This window comes from Dipodomys spectabilis, unplaced genomic scaffold (assembly GCF_019054845.1).
Source record: "Dipodomys spectabilis isolate Male_0828 unplaced genomic scaffold, ASM1905484v1 ptg000264l, whole genome shotgun sequence".
Lineage (NCBI taxonomy): Eukaryota > Metazoa > Chordata > Mammalia > Rodentia > Heteromyidae > Dipodomys > Dipodomys spectabilis.
This window is the reverse complement of record NW_024870941.1, coordinates 2,867,007-2,884,913: the sequence shown is the minus strand read 5'-3', so window position 1 is coordinate 2,884,913 and position 17,907 is coordinate 2,867,007. Positions and strand designations below refer to the sequence as shown.

The 17,907-nt window shown below is 45.9% G+C and overlaps 1 protein-coding gene across 1 annotated transcript in view; it reads left to right on the top strand.

Moving 5' to 3' along the window:
* The first annotated feature begins 312 nt into the window (after positions 1-312).
* Kcnq3 (potassium voltage-gated channel subfamily Q member 3) overlaps positions 313-17,907 on the top strand; it is a 245,443-nt gene continuing 227,848 nt past the window's right edge. The window contains exon 1 of the mRNA XM_042699958.1: positions 313-695. Within this exon, the coding sequence (XP_042555892.1) occupies positions 313-695 (383 nt within the window). The remainder of the gene's footprint in view (positions 696-17,907) is intronic.

Here is a 17,907-nt window from a genome sequence, read left to right as displayed (position 1 = left end):
CGCCAGGCTCGCGCGCCCTCGCCGGGCTCCCCGCAGTCCTCTGCCCGCGCCCCCTCGGGGTCCCGCGCGGCGGATCGGCTCGGGATGTGACCTCTGACCCCCCCTCCCCCGGCCTCCCCCTGGCCCCCGGGAGGTCCGCCTTTGCCTGCTTTTGGGGGGGTGGGGTGGGGTGGGTGGGGAGGGGCGCGCGGATCATGGCATTGGAGTTCCCGGGCTTGCAGCCGCCGCCACTGCCTCATCCACGCAGCCCGAGCGCCGGTTCTTCCCCGGGCAGCCGCGGAGAAGGCGAAGCGGCCGGTGGGGGCGAGGCAGATGGGGCTCAAGGCGCGCAGGGCGGCGGGGGCCGGCGGCGGCGGCGGCGGGGGCGGCGGAGGCGGCGGGGCCGCTAACCCTGCCGGAGGGGACTCGGCGGCCGCGGGCGACGAGGAGCGCAAAGTGGGGTTGGCGCCGGGCGACGTGGAGCAAGTCACCTTGGCGCTGGGGGCCGGAGCTGACAAAGACGGGACCCTGCTGCTGGAGGGCGGTGGCCGCGAAGAGGGGCTGCAGAGGACCCCGCAGGGCATCGGCCTCCTGGCCAAGACCCCCCTGAGCCGCCCGGTCAAGAGGAACAACGCCAAGTACCGGCGCATCCAAACTTTGATCTACGACGCCCTGGAGAGGCCGCGGGGCTGGGCGCTGCTCTACCACGCGCTGGTGTGAGTACCCCGCCGCTCGGGGCGCCCCCGGGCCGAGGGCTCCCCGCTTCCCAGGAAGTCTGGGTGGTTTTGTTTGGGGGGGGCGGCGGCGGCTCAGCGCGTGTTCCTCTGTCGTGTGTGTCTGTGCGTGTGCAAGTCGTTCCCAAGATCTTGGAAACCGAGGCTGGGGAGAGCCACGCGCGGCTCCCCAGCGAATTCGGAGAGCGGACTGGCGTGGGTGCGCGCGGGTGCACGTTCAATAGCACCTTCCGGGGTGTTGATATGCAAGCTTAGGAAAAAAAAAGTGTCATTTTTGTTTCTAATTAATGTAGGGGGTTGAGCCGGACGAGACAGGATCTACTTAGAGTCCTGATCCACCGCTGTGTGTGTGTGTGTATGTGGGGGGATCATTTCTCTGGGGATCAGCACTGAGTTTGGATGATATACAAGCCCTGGAGTTGGGGAGGGGAGTGGCGCACTGCTCACCGCCCTGCTGCGTGTGTGTGTGTGTGTGTGTGTGTGTGTTACACGAAGTGTACCCCTCCTTCTCGTTGCCAGGAAGAACCTGGTGTTGCTGGGATGCGGGCAGTGTGGGGGGAAGGGGGCAGGAGGAGGGTTTGGACCGGCCCAAATGCGCGACTCTGGGGCATTTAGGGCAACTGATTTGGCCATGGGGCGGGGTTTCCAAGCCTGGGGCTGAGGTTGGGGCTTAACACTGCCAGGAGGCAGGGAGGGTTGGGGATTATTTTGTCTGAAGCATCCCCGTGATGTAGGTTCTGATCTTCCCCCCCTCCACACACACACACACACACACACACACACACACACACTACCGCCCCATCCCCTTAGAGATGAGAGGTCAGCCTGGAGGTTTGCTGCCCCAGGCCTCCCCTAGTCTGCAGGTCAACGTGGCCAGCTGGAACACGGAACTCCTCCAGCACCGGAGAGTTGGGATGAAAATATCCTCCCGCCTTTCGGGAGAGGAAGAGGATGCTGGCCAGGTTCCTTACCCCAAACTAGAATCCTGGCTCGTGGGGGCACATGCCAGGGCTGGAGGGCGCTGCCAGCTGTCTAGCCTTGGTTAAACCAATGTGATGGCTGGTTTTGAGGAAGCTGAAGGGCTGCCAGGGTTTGGGTAGGAAGTTGGCCGTGACCTTGAAGCCATCCTTCCCTAATTAGGCCTAGCAGTGGATTTTCCTTCTCCCTTTGACCCATTGACTGATAAGGTGGGAAGGGCTCCCTAGACCTAGGACTTGGTCCAACTATCATCTCCCAGCCTTCCTGGTTAGAAGTGCTTTTCCTGATTTGACCACCAGGTGGGGGCGTCCACACAAAACCTTACATACATATTGCAACAGGTTTCTTCAGGGATGACCAAAGCTTGGAGAGGGTGCCTCCCTGGAAACTAAGGGGCCAGCAAGAGGGGGGCATACCGGGGGCATCCTGTCCTCAATGTGGATTTGGGGCGTCAAGCGTTTGGCGTCTGTGTGTATGTGTCTTTGCCGGTGTTGGGAGATGTCTTAGCAATGGTTACTCTCATTTGCTCTATTTTGAAGGCAAAGCAGGACTTAAAATATTATCTCTGTCTCCAGCATTGCGTTTAATGAAACAGAAACCAAGTGAATGGTGGAATGCGGGGTCAGGGAGAACTGGCACATCCGATGATCTGGATGAACTCAGATACACACACTGGCATTCTTTTTGCACAGAGTTGTTGTCCAGTGTTTACTTGCTGCCTTTCAAACCTGGGGTTCCACTGCAGCTGTGGGGTTCCTCCTGCTTTTCCTAGCCAGCATTTGCAGCCACGCTGTGTCTTGTTTGCAGATGGGGCAGCCAGGGCCTAGGGTTGGCAGAGTCTCAGTGTCATCCTTCTGTTTAATCATTTCTTCACTTGGAAGCAGTCTGAGAAGGCAGAAACCTGTAGCTCAGTTTCCAGGAGTGTTTAAGCTTGTGGAAAGGAAGGGCTAGCCACCCAGTCAGGCACAAGCATGTATGTAAATTTTACTTAACCCTCATGCTTGATTCTCTTTCATGAAATTGACCATTTTCATTTTATGAAGGTAGAAAACATCAAAGATCATATACTTAATGCTTTGGAACTCTCCTCTCTTCCTGTTTTTCTGTACTGAGATTTGAATTCAGGACCTTGCTCTTGATAGGAAGTTGCTCTACACTTGAACCGTACTCTTCACCCTTTTTTTACTTTGGTTATTTAAAAATGGGATCACCCATTTTTTACCTGGCCTGAGACTATGATGCACCTACCTCTGCCTCCTGGGTAGCTGGGATTACAGGAATGCACCACCATGTCTAGTCCTAGATCCCACATTTAATGGAATGGTTGAGCTTTGTTGTTGAGTCCCCATCCCTAGTCGGACTCTCAGGCAAGACGTGAGAGACCGGATACTGGGCTGGGCATTGCTAAGCACTCCTTTCCCCTTGGGGAAAGACCCTGTGGTCATGCCTCTACCTTTCTAGCACATCCTTGTCAAGTGATGGGAAATGGGAATTTGGGGGATCACAGAAGGGTCTGGTGGAACACAGGGAACAGCAGTGTTAGGAAAATGTGGGTGGGAGGATGGGACTGTAGATTCTGATTAACTCAGGATGTACAACAAATCTTGCGAGCTGTGTTTGAACCGCTAGTGCTCAGATATGCTTGGTAAGTGAGTGCAACCCATATCCTTCCTTCCTGCGGCTCAGGAGGGAGCCCGGGCAGTGAGACATAGCTGAACCTTCATGGGTGATTCAGGAGTTTTCAAGACATTGAAATTCAGACTTTGAAGCTTGTATGAACCTGTTCTGGGCTGTGGCTAATGGCAGGAGGGGGCCTGTGCTTCAGCTGACCATTGTGCACAGACTAGAGCATGCTTTTTTTTCTTTCTTTTAACATGAACCAGACCCAGAGATGAGACTTTTTTTTTCTTCTCTTCCCTAAAGATAGAATACAGGAAACGTGGAAATCAATCAAACCTCCACCCTGCTCCTGGCCTTAAAAGTCCATCCTTGTACCTTCACCTTGGCCTAACTCGGGTGTCATTACCTCCAGGAAGCCTTTCCTCACCTCCCCAAGGCTGGACTGGAATTTCCTCTCGTCAGTGAGACACCCCTTCCCCCCCACCCCCAGTTTTACAAGTTTACACATTGCTTTGTGGATCAATGTGTTTGCGTGTGTGCACCATTGAGCCCTGCGCAGTTTGGGGGGGGGTGTAGTTCAATTTTAGCATTCTCAATCCCTGGGAGACTCCAGAGCCCATGGTAGGTACTAAGTAAGCATTTGCAGTGTGGAGGCATAAACGAATTCTCTCAGGATTCTGGTTAATCAAGACTTTGCTGTAAGAGCTCCTACCACGATCGCAACACCGGCAGCAGTAAGCAGGCCGAGTCAGCATTGCAGGATTTTAATTAGGAGCCAGAGTCCTAGGGAATCTTGGATTGTGGGAGTCAGAAAAGGTAGGAGTGCTTGCTTTACCTCTGGAGAGGTTGATACAGCTCCACATTTTCATCCTCTGGCTGCAAGGTGCTCTGCTGTTACAGAAGGTGTGCTGAACTTGCAGTTCACATCTGGCCTTGGGTTGCTGTGACTTTGTAGAGCTAAGTTGTGATGACCTGGAACTTGGGGGTGATAAAATACTGCCCTTTGCATGAACATTAGGCATAAATAGTGGATAGGAATGCAATCAACCCAGATCCTCAGGCATTCTGAATCAGGGTCCCTTTACAGTCCCCCTGCTACCCACCTGGTACAGTGGCTGTCCTGAGGGAATCAGAGAACTCCCCCTGCTTAGCCTGTTCACAGGGAGGTGCTGGATTCATCTTGGCACTGTTGCTGGCTTGGCACTATGCAGACATCCTGTTGCCCTGGCCAGTCTTTTAGCAGCCAGCTGGATAGGATCACTCATTTGCCTCTTGACAAACTGAGGGGAAATGATCTTGAAAAATACCCACTGATTGCTTCCTAAGGTGGGCTGGCTCCAGGGACAGGTGGCAGGCAAGATTGGGTGGAGAAACCCAAGGATCCAGACGCTGTCTTGGCAGCTGGAGGGACTGGCTGGGAGTTTTACAAGTCATACAAGGTGGATACAAGCACCCAGATTTGTGCTTATAGGCCCTCAGTAAGTAATTTCTCTCCTTTACTTCCAATCTTTTTAATTTAATAGTTTAATTTACCTTTTTATTGACAGTACGGAGCCTTGAACTTAGGGTATCACGCCCTTGTCTGGTCTTTCTACTCAAGGCTGGCACTCTACTGCTTGAGCCACAGCTCCACTTCTAGCTTCTTGCTGGTTTGACGAGAAGAGTCTAATGGACTTTCCTGATCTGGCTGGCTTTGAACCGTGGTTCTCAGCTATCAGCCTCCTGAGTAGCTAAGATTATTGATATGAGCCACTAGTACCCAGTACCCAGCTTGCCTCCCATCTTTTGTGTGTGTGTGTGTGTGTGTGTGTGTGTGTGTGTGTGTGTGTGTGTGTGTGTGTGTGTGTGTCGGTGTGGGACTTGAACTCTGGGCCTGGATGCTGTCTCTCAGCTCTTCAGCTCAAGGCAAGTGCTCTACCACTTGAATTACAGCACCACTTCCAGTTTTCTGGTGGTTTATTGAAGATAAGAGTCTCATGGACTTTCCTGCCCTGGCTGGCTTTGAACCGTGATCCTCAGATCTCAGCCTCCTGTGTAGCTAGGATTACAGGCGTGAGCCACTGGTGCCCAGCTGTTCCCATCTTAATCGACCACCTTTTTGTACATGTCATGAGACCCTGTGTTGTAATAATATCATTTTGCTTTTGTCTGCATTTTCTGATTTCCCTGCCTATCTCCTTGCTCTCGACTTTGCAGTTTTCAAGTCACTCAAATAGAATGAGGGAGCAGCTACGGTTGGCATGCACAGCCCCAGTGTATCAGATCTCTAGGCAGCAGGGACGTCCTGTGCTGGGACTGTCACTCCACAGGTAAGGAAAAGAGATGGGATCCCATCAAGTGGCCAGCAGTGTCTGGGAGGGTGAACAGAGCTTCTCACAAACAAAGCTGAGGCTACTGTATGGCAGAGCTGGGATCATCAGGATATCCTCTCGAGTGTCCGAGGTGAGATCTTAACCAATAACACTTGGAAATACTCTACTAGAAGAACACAACATATAGCCTGGCCCTCTGGCCCACTCAGTGCTACCAAACCATGCATCACTTTCTCCCTTGCTCCTTCCTGCTTTGCTAGTTCTGTTTTGCTCCATTCAACTCCTATCAGCTATGGATGCTTTTCTTTCTGTGATGTTGGTCTAGAAAAATGAAACGGATAGATCTTAACACTCAGCAAGTATCTGAACTAACCAGCGGATACCTACTTAAACGAGTATGTGGAGTTTGGGGTCTGGCAGGAGAGAAACACTTGGAAGGGACTGCATAGAAGAGGAAACTGAGGCTCAGAGTAGTTAAGCTGACACACTGTTGACAGGGAAGGACTTAGGAGTCAGTCTTCCAACAAAGCTATCTCCGCTGCTTGTCCATTAACCCCTGTGTGTCCCAGTGTTCCCCAAGGCTCTTACCTCTGGATTTACAATTGTTACTCCATTTTTTTCAGAAAGGCAATTCACCCTCACATAGTCCTTTAAGAGGCAGATGATACCACTTGAGCCCACACTGTCTTCTTGATTCTTACAGGTCTTTTGTAAATGAAGGAATGAGGTAGCTGCAGGCCCACTGATTGGGTGTCAGTACAAGGATTCTTGATGGGTGGCCTTTTGCCAAGAAAGATTTTTCTTCCTGCTGGAATTCTAGACCTGGGATCTTTTCTCTTTTCGCTCCCAGTCCAGTCCTCTAAATTAGTCTCTGAGTGCCCTGAGGTGAGACATTCAGAAGGTTCATGTTACGATAACTTGGGTTGACCTAAAGTCACCTCTGGAGCATGACCACCCTCTGTTCCTTCCTTATCCGTCATCCATAATATTTGTAGGTGGGTTTGTTGAGGGTGATAGATGGTTCTCCTTGGGTGTGGCTGAGAGCCTAGAGAATGCTAGTTCAGCCATTAGGAAAGTCGGTTGATTCTTTTCTTCAGTAAGTTGTTTTTTGTGTTCAATAGCCTCAGTTTCATTATCTGAGCAGTGGACACCAAATCTCCTATCCCCAACTTGCTGCCAGGATCCAGGGAGACGGTGGTGATAGGACTTAGGAGTGGCTGAGTGCTGACCTGTGCCTGGCTTGTGTTCCCCAGAACCTCACCGGAGTCAAAGCTCTGTGCAGGTGGCTCATTCAACACCGTGTTGCTCCATTGTGTCTGCTCTCAGCTTCCCTACACGTTAACTTTTCATCCCGATAGTTCACCCTGTCTGTCTATATGAACTGTACATGTTCCCGGGCTTGATACTTACAGAGTCAGGCATGTTCTGTTCTACTTGACCCCATCTTCCAAGAATCAACTTGGCATCCTCGGAGGTAGCACCATTCCTACCGTGAACATACACTTTGGAAAGTGATTTCCAGAGAGTAAGTGGAGAAAAATAATAACATTGAGGAAAGTGAGGGAATAGGATAGAAAGGAAGAAGTTAGACTGAATTATGCAATAGCATGAACAGGTTCCCCAGGGGCTCAGTCTTGCTGGGAATTCTGATAGATGGTGTGCAAGAGCCCAGGATGATCCATCAACTTCACCACTGGTGGTGGCTTCTGTGCACCCAGGAGCAAGGGAATCTCTTACACAGAACAGTGTGCCAGATGTCTATGGGGTTTACACAAAGCCACCTGCTATTAGAGCTAGAAGTGTGCTCCGAGGGTGGTAAGTTGCCCACTGCTACACCTGCTGTGCTTCTTAAATATAGAAAGCCTTCCAACTCAAGGTCCACCCATGCATCTGTTTTCTATTTTGGCAGTACTGGGGTTTGAACTCAGGCAGACATGCTACCACTTGAGCCACACCTCTAACCCATTTATGATTCTTAAAGGAAGTCTTGAGACCTAAAGATTGTACTCCACTGATTTTTACTTCCATTGATTTTTAAAAATATAAATTCATCATTTGGGGGGAAAAACTGGAATTCAAAGTATTTGCAAATATGTGGGCACAATATCTGGTTATCCCATGACAGCAAATCTTTGAAAGCTCTTGCTATTTTACTGAATTGTTGAGTTCTCAAAAGTACCTGGATACCCAGCCACTGTCTGTCCTGCCCTTTGGGGTAAGAAACTGTGTCCCTGTTGAGACTGTAGTAGGTTCAGCAAATAAAGGCACAGATACCCAGGCTTGCTGGCACTGTGACTCTGAGTGGCATTGTGATACTTGGTGATACTTCCAAAGCCCGAATCAGCTTCCTAATTTATAATGTGAGAAACTTGAGCATTTTCAAAGCAAGATTGAAATAGAGATTCTGATTGTTTTTACACATCTTTTGTTGAGAAGATAGCAGGATCTTGGCTGTGAACTGTACTGTGACTTCTGCCCCATGTCTAAGTTTTTGTTTGCAGGGAAGTAATTAACAGTCCACTTCACAATTCTGGCATGCTAAATGAAACGTTGAGCTTTCTTCTTGAATTCCTATCTGGCGCCATTACTTCAACACCTTATTTGCCTGTGAAGGAATTTTGTGGAACAAATCTTTATATTTTGGGTTTGATATATTCCTCATGAGATATGTGGATGACCACTCAGTAATGAATGCATGTCTAGTAGATAGGAGACTTAAAAAAGGAGTCGTGGAAATCCAGGCTTGGATAAGTCTGCTTCTGTCCTATGGAACTCATGGTAGAGGAGATAAATATATAATACATATGTGTACTAAGCCCATTTAGAACCGGTAAACTTGTTTGAATGGGTCAGGGAAGGTTTCCATCAACCTAAAGCTATGGATGTTGTGATATGGGCAGCCTCTTAGCATCTTCTTCTTCCTCGACTTTCTAATGTTCACTCGACCATGGCTATGTTGTATAGTTATAAACAAAGGACTAACTTTTTCTGACCAAAGGAAAGGGGCTGGACTTGATGTAGCGATAAGAACTAATATAGAAACCTAGAGCTAGTGAACTATGTATTGAGCCACTTAAAGAGAGTGAAGACTTGGTTTTTGGTTATATGTTTCATGCATGCAAACATGCAATAGCCACAGTCCAGAGTTTACGGCATCAATGGCTACTGTGCCAGCTCCATAGAGTTTGCAGCTGCAAAGACAGAAGCAGGTATGGGTATAGGTAAATACTGGCTTGGAATCATCCCTGAATCATGTTTTAGCTGTGCAACCTTCAGTAAACCCCGTACCTCCCAAATGTGTTAGCTCACCTGCATACTGAGCTTACCTTGTCCACATAACAAGGGTGAGAGAGATGGGCTAATGAAGTCCGAAGCCTGGTTTGGGTTTAGGGAGGATATCTGATAAGCAGCCATCACTTCCCATTCTTTTCCGATTGTGATAGGAATGATTTCATTGGGTCAGTGTTGAACTCCTACCATGTCTTCTTGTCCTAAGATGTTGCCCCTAAATAAAAAGAGGGATAAAGTTTTGTTAGAATATTTGGGATTCTTATGCACCGTTATGGGTAAGGAAGAAATTTATATTGAGAAGGAAGAAGAGGTGTATAAAGAGAAGATTCTACTGCCTGGCTTGGTTTGCTAAAGAAAATGATGCTGCTGAGGATAGCATTTGCTTAGGCCATAAGCTCTAGGTGGCCCAGGACTAGGTTTATATAATTATATTGACTTTTAAACACACTCACTATACAGCCTGATTATTCACATAGAAGGGGAAGATGTATCTAGAAGGTTTTAGCTGAATTTGAGTGAATAACATACATTTCTTTCCTGAATGAATTATTTTATCATCTGCTACAAAAATGAATTATATAGCATGCCCTTGTTTCTCTTTTTACTTTGGTTGTCAGGACTGTGGGACAAATTTTAGCTCAACCAGTACAACAGCCTTATTCATTTCATTTATAGGCTCTTTTTTCCTCTAGGATTTTCTTATGTGCTCTTGGATTACATTTTCTTATTCAAAATGATTTTTAAAAAATAATTTCTTCTTTCTTTGATATATTTCCCCAGTGTTGTCTCTAATCCTCCACAGGAACCGGGTGCTGTTGAGCTCAGAGCCTGGCACATAATAACAGCTCAATAAATATTAAAAATGAGTTTGCTGAGTAGCCACACTGACTAGTTTATTTTTAATTAATTTATTTTTATTGTAAAGGTGATATTCAGAGGGATTACATTACATAAGTCAGGTAATGAGTACATTTCTTTTGGAACAGTGTCACCCCTTCCTTCATCTTCTCCTAGTCCCCTCCCCCTCCCCCAAATTGTATAGTTCATTTCCAACATAGCATCCAGTGAGTATCTGCTGCATTTGTCCCACTGTTTCTGACCTCTCCCTTATTCTCCCCCAAACAGATAAACTTGCATATAGAACAAAAGGTACAGAAATCAAAAACAGCGACAAAAGATAAAAAACAAAAATCAAAACCAAAATGCAAAATAACAAAAAAACCCTCTTGTTTTCCTTTCTTGTAGTTCATTTCAATAACATCATTTTATGTGATCATAATAGCTATTGAGCCTTGTGATCCTCTCCTAGGAATAGCCTCCTTTGTTCTCACTGTGTAATTTATCACGTTCAAGTATATTTTTTTTTGTCTGTTACTATCCATTATATTTACTTGTAGATTTATAGGCATATTCTAATTACTACAAATGAGGGAAACCATGCAACCTACTTTTCTTTGGGTTTGGCTTACTTAGCTTAATATAATTTTTTCTAAACCTTCTATTTCCTTATGAATGGGGCAATGTCATTCTTTTTGATGGAATTCCACTGTGTATATATACCATGTTTTCTTGATCCATTCATCTACTGAGGAACATCTGGGTTGGTTCCATAGCTTAGCTATGCTGCAGTGAATATAGATGTACTGGTAGCTTTAGTGTGAACTTCAAACTAACTTTTTGAAAACTACCAAATTAATTTCAGTTATTTTGCCATGTGGACCAATTTTTATCTTTCTAAACAACTATTTCAGAAGGTGAATATTTGGAAAAATGTTCTTAGTGGGTTTTTTTGTTTGTTTCTCTGAATACTAAAATTGTGAGTAACCAAGCACATATTCATGTATATGTGTGCACACAGGAGTGTAGAAAAAGAGGAAGGGGGAAAGATCTTCAATATTCAGATAATAATAATAGTAACAGTAATAGTTCTCATTTCTAGTTTTTGTTGACCTGTTGTGTCTAGGACTCAAATATTTTCAGTGTTGTGATGGTTCTGTGTTCAGCAATTCTGAACTCTCCTTCAACACAATCACTTGGGGGCTGCTGGTTTTCATTTTGCAAATTGATGTATGATTGAATATGATTACGCATCATTAAAAGCCCACCATTTAAAATTAATAATTCAGTGGTTTTCAGTATATTTCCAAGGTCACACAATAGCAAGAGGATTTTTTACAGTTTACAGTTGATAGCTTTAGTCAAAACTAAAGTGATAGTATCAAAAAGTCACTGCAATCCCCCATTTTTCTTATCAGCAGAAGAGGAGCTATGAAATATAATGGGTAAAAGACATTGTCAAGAGAGTTAAAAAAGAATGCACTGGCTGGGGAAGAAAAGTGTTTGCAAAATATCTGAAATTGACATATATTACACATGCAAACAGTTCTCAAAATTCAATAGTGAGGAAAACAGCTCCATTAAAAATGCACAAAAGATGGGCTGAGAAGGTAGCCAGAGTGCTTGCCTCACGTTCATGAGGCCCTGGGTTCGATTCCTCAGCACCACATAAGTAGAAAAAGCTTATTTGCAATAACTAGTATATGTCTGAGTCAAGCAGAAAAGGTCAGATAAGTTGATGTTAGGAGAATGAACCCCAAGATAAGTATTCAATTTTTTTTATTTTCATGCAATTGTTTCTAACATATTTATAAGATGATTTCTATGTTGCTTTGTATGTCCCTCCCGCACGGTATAACCCCTGCTTTCACTGTATTTGATGTTGGTATAATTTGTGGAGAGGAAGGGCAAAAACAAATTGTTTAACTAGGGGTACAGGTGGACCCATTGCAACAATGAGATGTACAAGTCGTTATGTCGAAAACGAACTTTACGACTTTGGTGGGGGGGGGATTATGGGAAGGAATGGGAATGGGAAACAAAGAGGAGGCAACAGTGCTTGATAAGAAATGTACTCGTTATCTTGCCCATGTAATTGTAACTCCTCTGTATGGTATTCTCACAATAAAAAAATAAAATAAAATGTGAAAAAAACTACTATGCAGAGTAAAAAAAAAAATGAGTAGAAAAAGCTAGAAGGGGCACTGTGGCTCAAGTGAGCACTAGCCTTGAGCTGAATTGCTGAGGGACAGAGCCCAGGTCCAGAGTTCAAGTCCCACGACTGACAAAAAAATACAGAAAAGATCTAAGAAGAGTATTTTGCTAAAGAAGTATTTTGTTCAATGGGCATATGAAAGACTTGATGCTCAGAACTGTAAGTTCCCTAATGAAATGATCTACTAGAATGAGTGTGGCTGAAACCCAACAAGAACAGTGGCAAATGTTAACAATGAGATGGAGCATTAGGAACTCTTAAGTCATGATTGGTGGGAATGAAAAATGGTTTAACTACCCTGAAAGACAGATTGTGACAAATCTAAACATGGTGTTACCATAGTACCCTGAGTATGCACTCAAATGATCAAAAACGGTATCTCCACACCAAAATCCTTCTGAGAACTTTTATAGTAGCTCTATTCATAATCTCCAATCGTGATTCAACTCAGATTTCTTTCAATAGGTAAATGGACAAATGGTTATACATCCACACTAAACTGTGTGGCACAGTGAAAGGTGCAGCATCCAGAGGCCAGAAGGAGTTTAATGTGGTGACAAAGGAATCCATCAGAATTACAAGTAAATGAAAAGAGGAGGAATGGGAGAGGAAGGCCATCCAGAGTGATTGCCAGAGAGGAGTCTGCCTGAAGGCGGGAGGAAGGGCAGGTGGATACTGTACTCCCATGGACGAAAGGGCTTCCTGTGAGAATGAGGTTGGAAATCCTGACGCAGGCCATGTGGTGACTGGAAGTGAACAGTGAAGAGGACATGGTGGTGGCCGGCTAGGTTATCCACTGTTGGAGCCCGAGTTTACAATGAAGAAAGGTGTCTAGAATGTCCATGTAGTAATTGTCTGGATTTGAATATAGGCATATAAACCACTGTTAAGCTTCCTGTAAATGAATGGTTAGTATAAAACCGTTCAAACTCGGTGTGCATGTGTGGGCTGGGATAACATTTCCTGGCAGTGTCAGCCGAGAGAGCCTAGGAGATTAAGGAGGCTGTGTGAGCATACTGAGCAGGGCATGGATTCTGATGCCTTTGTGCAGAAGATATGAATCTTGAAGGAAGGACTTGTTCTAAGACACAGACAGGAAATATATGAGACCAAGGTATCTTGTAGTGCCAGAATGTAAAGGAATGCTTAAAAAAATCTACATTGTTGGGATGCCAAAGGGACACAAGAGCCAGCTGAAAGAACTCCCAGTGGCCAAAACTGGCTCAGTTTGTGGAATAAGATAAAGTAGTGTTTGGAGAATGATCATAGTATAAACTAAATGTTCCCGAGTCCACACTGACACAAATAAATGGTGGAGTGGATAAATAGGAAGAGAAAGACAGATAAATCTCTTGTGAAGGAGAATTCCAAGTTTTGTACTAGTTTCTCTGCCCACAGCAGGAAAAGAATCATGTGGGTAGCATAGTGATTCCTCCCGAAGAATAGAGATTGGATGGTATATGAAAAGATAACTTTTCGCAGTGCATTGGTGGCTCATGCAATCCTAGCTCCTCAGGGAGCTGAGATCCAGAGGCTTATGGTTCAAGACTCACATAGATTAAAAAGAAAATCTTTCCAAAACTTACCTCTAGCAAAAAGCCATGCTGGAATCTTGGATCAAGAAAGGCTTGAGTTCAGATCCTGGAATGGCTAAAATAAATTAGTTGTGAGCTGAAACAGGCCCACATATAAGTCCTCCAACCTACTGAACAGGTGTCCCCCGTTTACAGAGTGGTAGATTTAAGACTGAGGCCCACTTAGTTGCAAAGCCAGCCCAGATCTCTCCACTGTCCTTCCCTGTTACAAAATGATATCCATGAAATATGGTTTCCCCGAGAGGTGATGTTCACCAGTGTACACTGGTGTGCCATCAGCTGGGTCCACTAGAACCACACTTCTTATGACCAGATTAGTAGGAGTCAGTGAGCTTTCCTGTATGCACCCTTGACCAAATCTGTGTCCCCTAGTCCCTCTGCCTTGGACAGTGAGGTTACATCCATGAAATCTACCCTGATTGACTTAGAACTCTGACTCCAGCCCATTCTAAGTCAGAACTGGGTTTTGGTAGGAGGAGAAAGATGGAGGAGTGTGGATCAGTGGCTAGGTGTCTGCTGTGAGATCCAGCAGACTGGATGGGCTATAAGGCCCATCCCTCTCCATGAGGGCTTTGGAGTTATCCACTCACTGCCTTTCGACCCTGATTACTTGATGGGTGCAGGATGGTTTCTTGACCTTTGAGTGCCCTCATGAGACTTGCCTATTTTAATGTCTAAATAGAGCATTTCTGTTGAGCTAGGAAGAGACAACCGGAAGTTTCTTCTTTGCCTCCTAGAGGCTACTGTGGCTAATGAACTATCATTGGTTATGAGGAGGGCAGGAGGGAGATAGTTGGGAAACCTTCATAGACTTCTCATTGTGGAGCTCAGCTTCATTTGATTCATCCTGCACCAGACGGAGGCCATGCTGGGCCTAGGGTGATCTGTGAATGAGCCTGATCCAGGGGGCCGGAGGCCTCACCCCGACGTGATTGCTGGAAGGTCGGCCGCAGGCTGGTGGGGATAGAAATGGGGGGAGGAGTCATCATAGCTGCAGTGCTGCTCTGGCCTCAGAAGTGATGCCACCCATGCCAGCGCCAGCAAGCTGCTGCACTTTCCTGAGCCTCCTATCGTCATGGGCGGCTGTGATGATAGAACCCCCATTCCAGAAGAATCCAGAGGCCACAGGACAGCAGAGGGGCAGTGAAGCATTGGTCATGCCACGGTTAATGGGAATGGGAATGACCAGGTCTCATACAAGGACAGACAGACAGACATGGGGGCTGAAAAATGAAACTCTGCATGGACTTTGGATTGGTTCTGAGAGATAGCTGTGCAAGTGTCCCAGAGGAGGCAGCACTTGGGGGGAGGAGATAGATTGAAGAGTGAAGATCAGGATAGGAGTTGGTGGCAGAGACAGTTAAAGAGCAACCCTAGCCCGGTGGCTGCAGCCCAGGCTCTGTGTAGGTGCGGGAGGGTAGGGTAGCTGGATGGTGAGAGGCTGACAGATGATGGAGCTGGAGCAGAAGGGCTTTCTTAAGTAGAATTGCTTTGTGACCTTGGGCCAGTCTTTGCACATTTCCTTCTTTGATGAAGAGTTAGGTGATTAGATACTTCTTAGCATTTATCTTCAGAGGAGCAATAAATGGGATGGATGGAGCTGTTCCTCATTGGGCAGGAAGTTTTTCTGCTCATTACTTTCCAGAAAACAGTCTGAGAGGCAAGGCACTGATGGAGAAAGAACTTAGATTAAGCAGTGAGCCAACTGATCAGAGGATGGTGGTCTGTCTTCCTAAAGGCCCATCTTGTAGAGAAGCTGATGTCGGAGCGGCTCCTGCAAGATGTGGGTGATCACATGCATGAGTGAGGTTTGGGACCGGATGATGTGCATTTCACCTTAATCAACTCGTCTGAAGGTATTTGTGTTTTCAATTCTGCAGATCTCAAGCAAAACTGATTACTTTTGTCAAAGATCATTATCTCCTCCGGCTATCCTTGCTTCTGATTCGTTTGTCTCTGCAGTTGCTGATATAATACAACTAGGAAGAGACCTAGGGCATAGAGGCCCCTATGGCCCGATGTTCATCCTCAGATTCATGGTAGTGAATGAAAACATAGTTGAATGGATTACCTGTGAAGGCCAGGGTTGGGAGATGTTATGTTATGTACAGGGTCCAGCTCCAGCATGTGAAAGGAGAGCGATCGTGTCTCTGTTTATTCAGGGCGTCAGGATCTCAGCAGGATTTTGGGTATCCTGGACTCCTGCCCGATGATACAATCACAGCTTCCAACTGTGATAAGACATACCCCAGGCTTTATGCAATTGAAGCCAGACACTGATGGTGCAAGCCTGTAATCCTAACTACTGAAGAGGCTGAGATTTGAGGATTGCAATGTAAAGCCAGTTCAGGCAGAAAAGTCTGTGAGACTCTTATCTGTAGTTAACCAGCCAAAAGCTGAAAGTGGAGCTGTGGCCCAAGTGGTAGAGTACCAGCTTTGAATGAAAAAGGAAGCGGAGGGGGGCCCCCACTGGTTTCAAACCCCAGAATTAGCACATGCATACACACACACACACACACACACACACACACGCACACACACACACGCATGCACACACACACACACGCACACACACACACACACCCTTCATTCCCCAAGTACTGGTGTTGGGAACATTAATTAGTGTCACTGCATGAAACAAATTAAGCTGGGACCTTGTTGCTTCTATTGAAAAATATAGCAGAGGAAAGCTGATGTTGTAAATGGAGGAGACCGGCACTCATCCAAGACTCTGGACAGTCAGACCTCCCTTGGCCTAGGATTCCTTGTGTCTGAGCTGGGCATTGCTGTCTGAAGGGGGAAGGGAGGACATGAGCATAAATGTGGCACATGTTTCAGCTGCACAGTCTTGGTGCGGCTGCGGTCTGTTCCTGCACTCCAGCTGTGTGACCACAGGCAGGTTACTTCATGTCTCTGGATTTCAGTTTCCTTGTTTACATAATGGAGATAATACTAGAATACAATTCAAGGGGTGGATATGACAATGCTGTAAGTTGATGTAAGGAACTCACATCCAAAAACACTGGGAGAGGAAGGAGGAGGAGGAGGAGGTGGTGAAGGAGGAAGAAGAAGAAATCAAGAGAAAGAATTTTTATCATCATCATCATCATCATCATCATCATCATCATCATCATCATCATGGCTTCTAGAACTTTATCTATGATGAACACCATGCGAAGAGAGAAATAACTAACAATAGGGATTTGGAGGTCAGAGTAGGAACACTTGTCTTTCTTTCTTTCTCCTTCCTCCTCTCCCTTTCCCTCCCTCTCTTTCTTCCTCACCTCCCTCAACTCCCTTTCTCTTTCTTGGCAGCCTGAAGGTTTAAGCTCAGGGCTTTGCATTTTGCTATACTGCTGAGCCATGTGTCTGATCCTTTCTGCTCCTTTATTTTTCAGGTAGGGTCTTGTTTTTTTTTCCCCCCTTAGGTCAATTGGAACTATTTTACTTCCTGCTTTACCTCCCATTTTACTTCCTGCTGGGATGACAGGCAGTTGACACTTTGCCCTGCCTTTTCTGATGAAAATGAGGATCTCATGAACTGTTTTTTTTAAAAAAATTATTATTCCAATCTCAGCCATCCATGCAGCTGGAATAACAGGGGAATGACAACAGAAAAAGCCCATGGTTATGACGAGTCTCACGAACATTTGGCCAAGGCTGGCCTTGAATCGTCATTTCCTAGATTGGTTCCTCTTGAGTAGCTGGATTATTGGCATGAGCCACTAGCACCCAGCTCATTTTTTAAATTTTTCATTGTTATTATAAGGGTGATGTGCCAAGGGGTTACAGCTACACAAGCCAGGGGAAGAGTACATTTCCTTTTGACCATGTCACTCCTTCCCTCACTCTCTCCCACTTTCCCCCCCTTCCCCACCCACAAGCTGTGTAGTTCATTTTCAACATAGTGTCTAGTGACGACCACTGCTACATTTGTTCACCTTTTGTCCCTCTGTGTCTGTGCCCCCTAGCCCTCCCAAAGACAAAAGAAAAAGAGGACAGACAAAAAGAAAATAAAACCAAAACAACAAAGAAAATCCCTTGTTTCCATTTCCTAGCATTCATTTCAATATGTATTTTTGAAATGATTATTTTCTGATTATCAGATGCGCATAAGCATTGCACCTTTGTGTTCCTCTTCTTAGAGTATCCTCCTCTGGTCTCATGGTGTGTAAACCAAATTGTAGCAAAATATACATATTAAAATAGGTCATTTAAACTGTTTTTAGGCGGCTGTACACTTACACAGTTGTATAGTCATCAGCATCACCCATCCACAAAAATTTTGTCACCTTGAAAAGCTGAAACTCTGTACCCATTAAGAAATGATCCCTATTTCTTCTTCT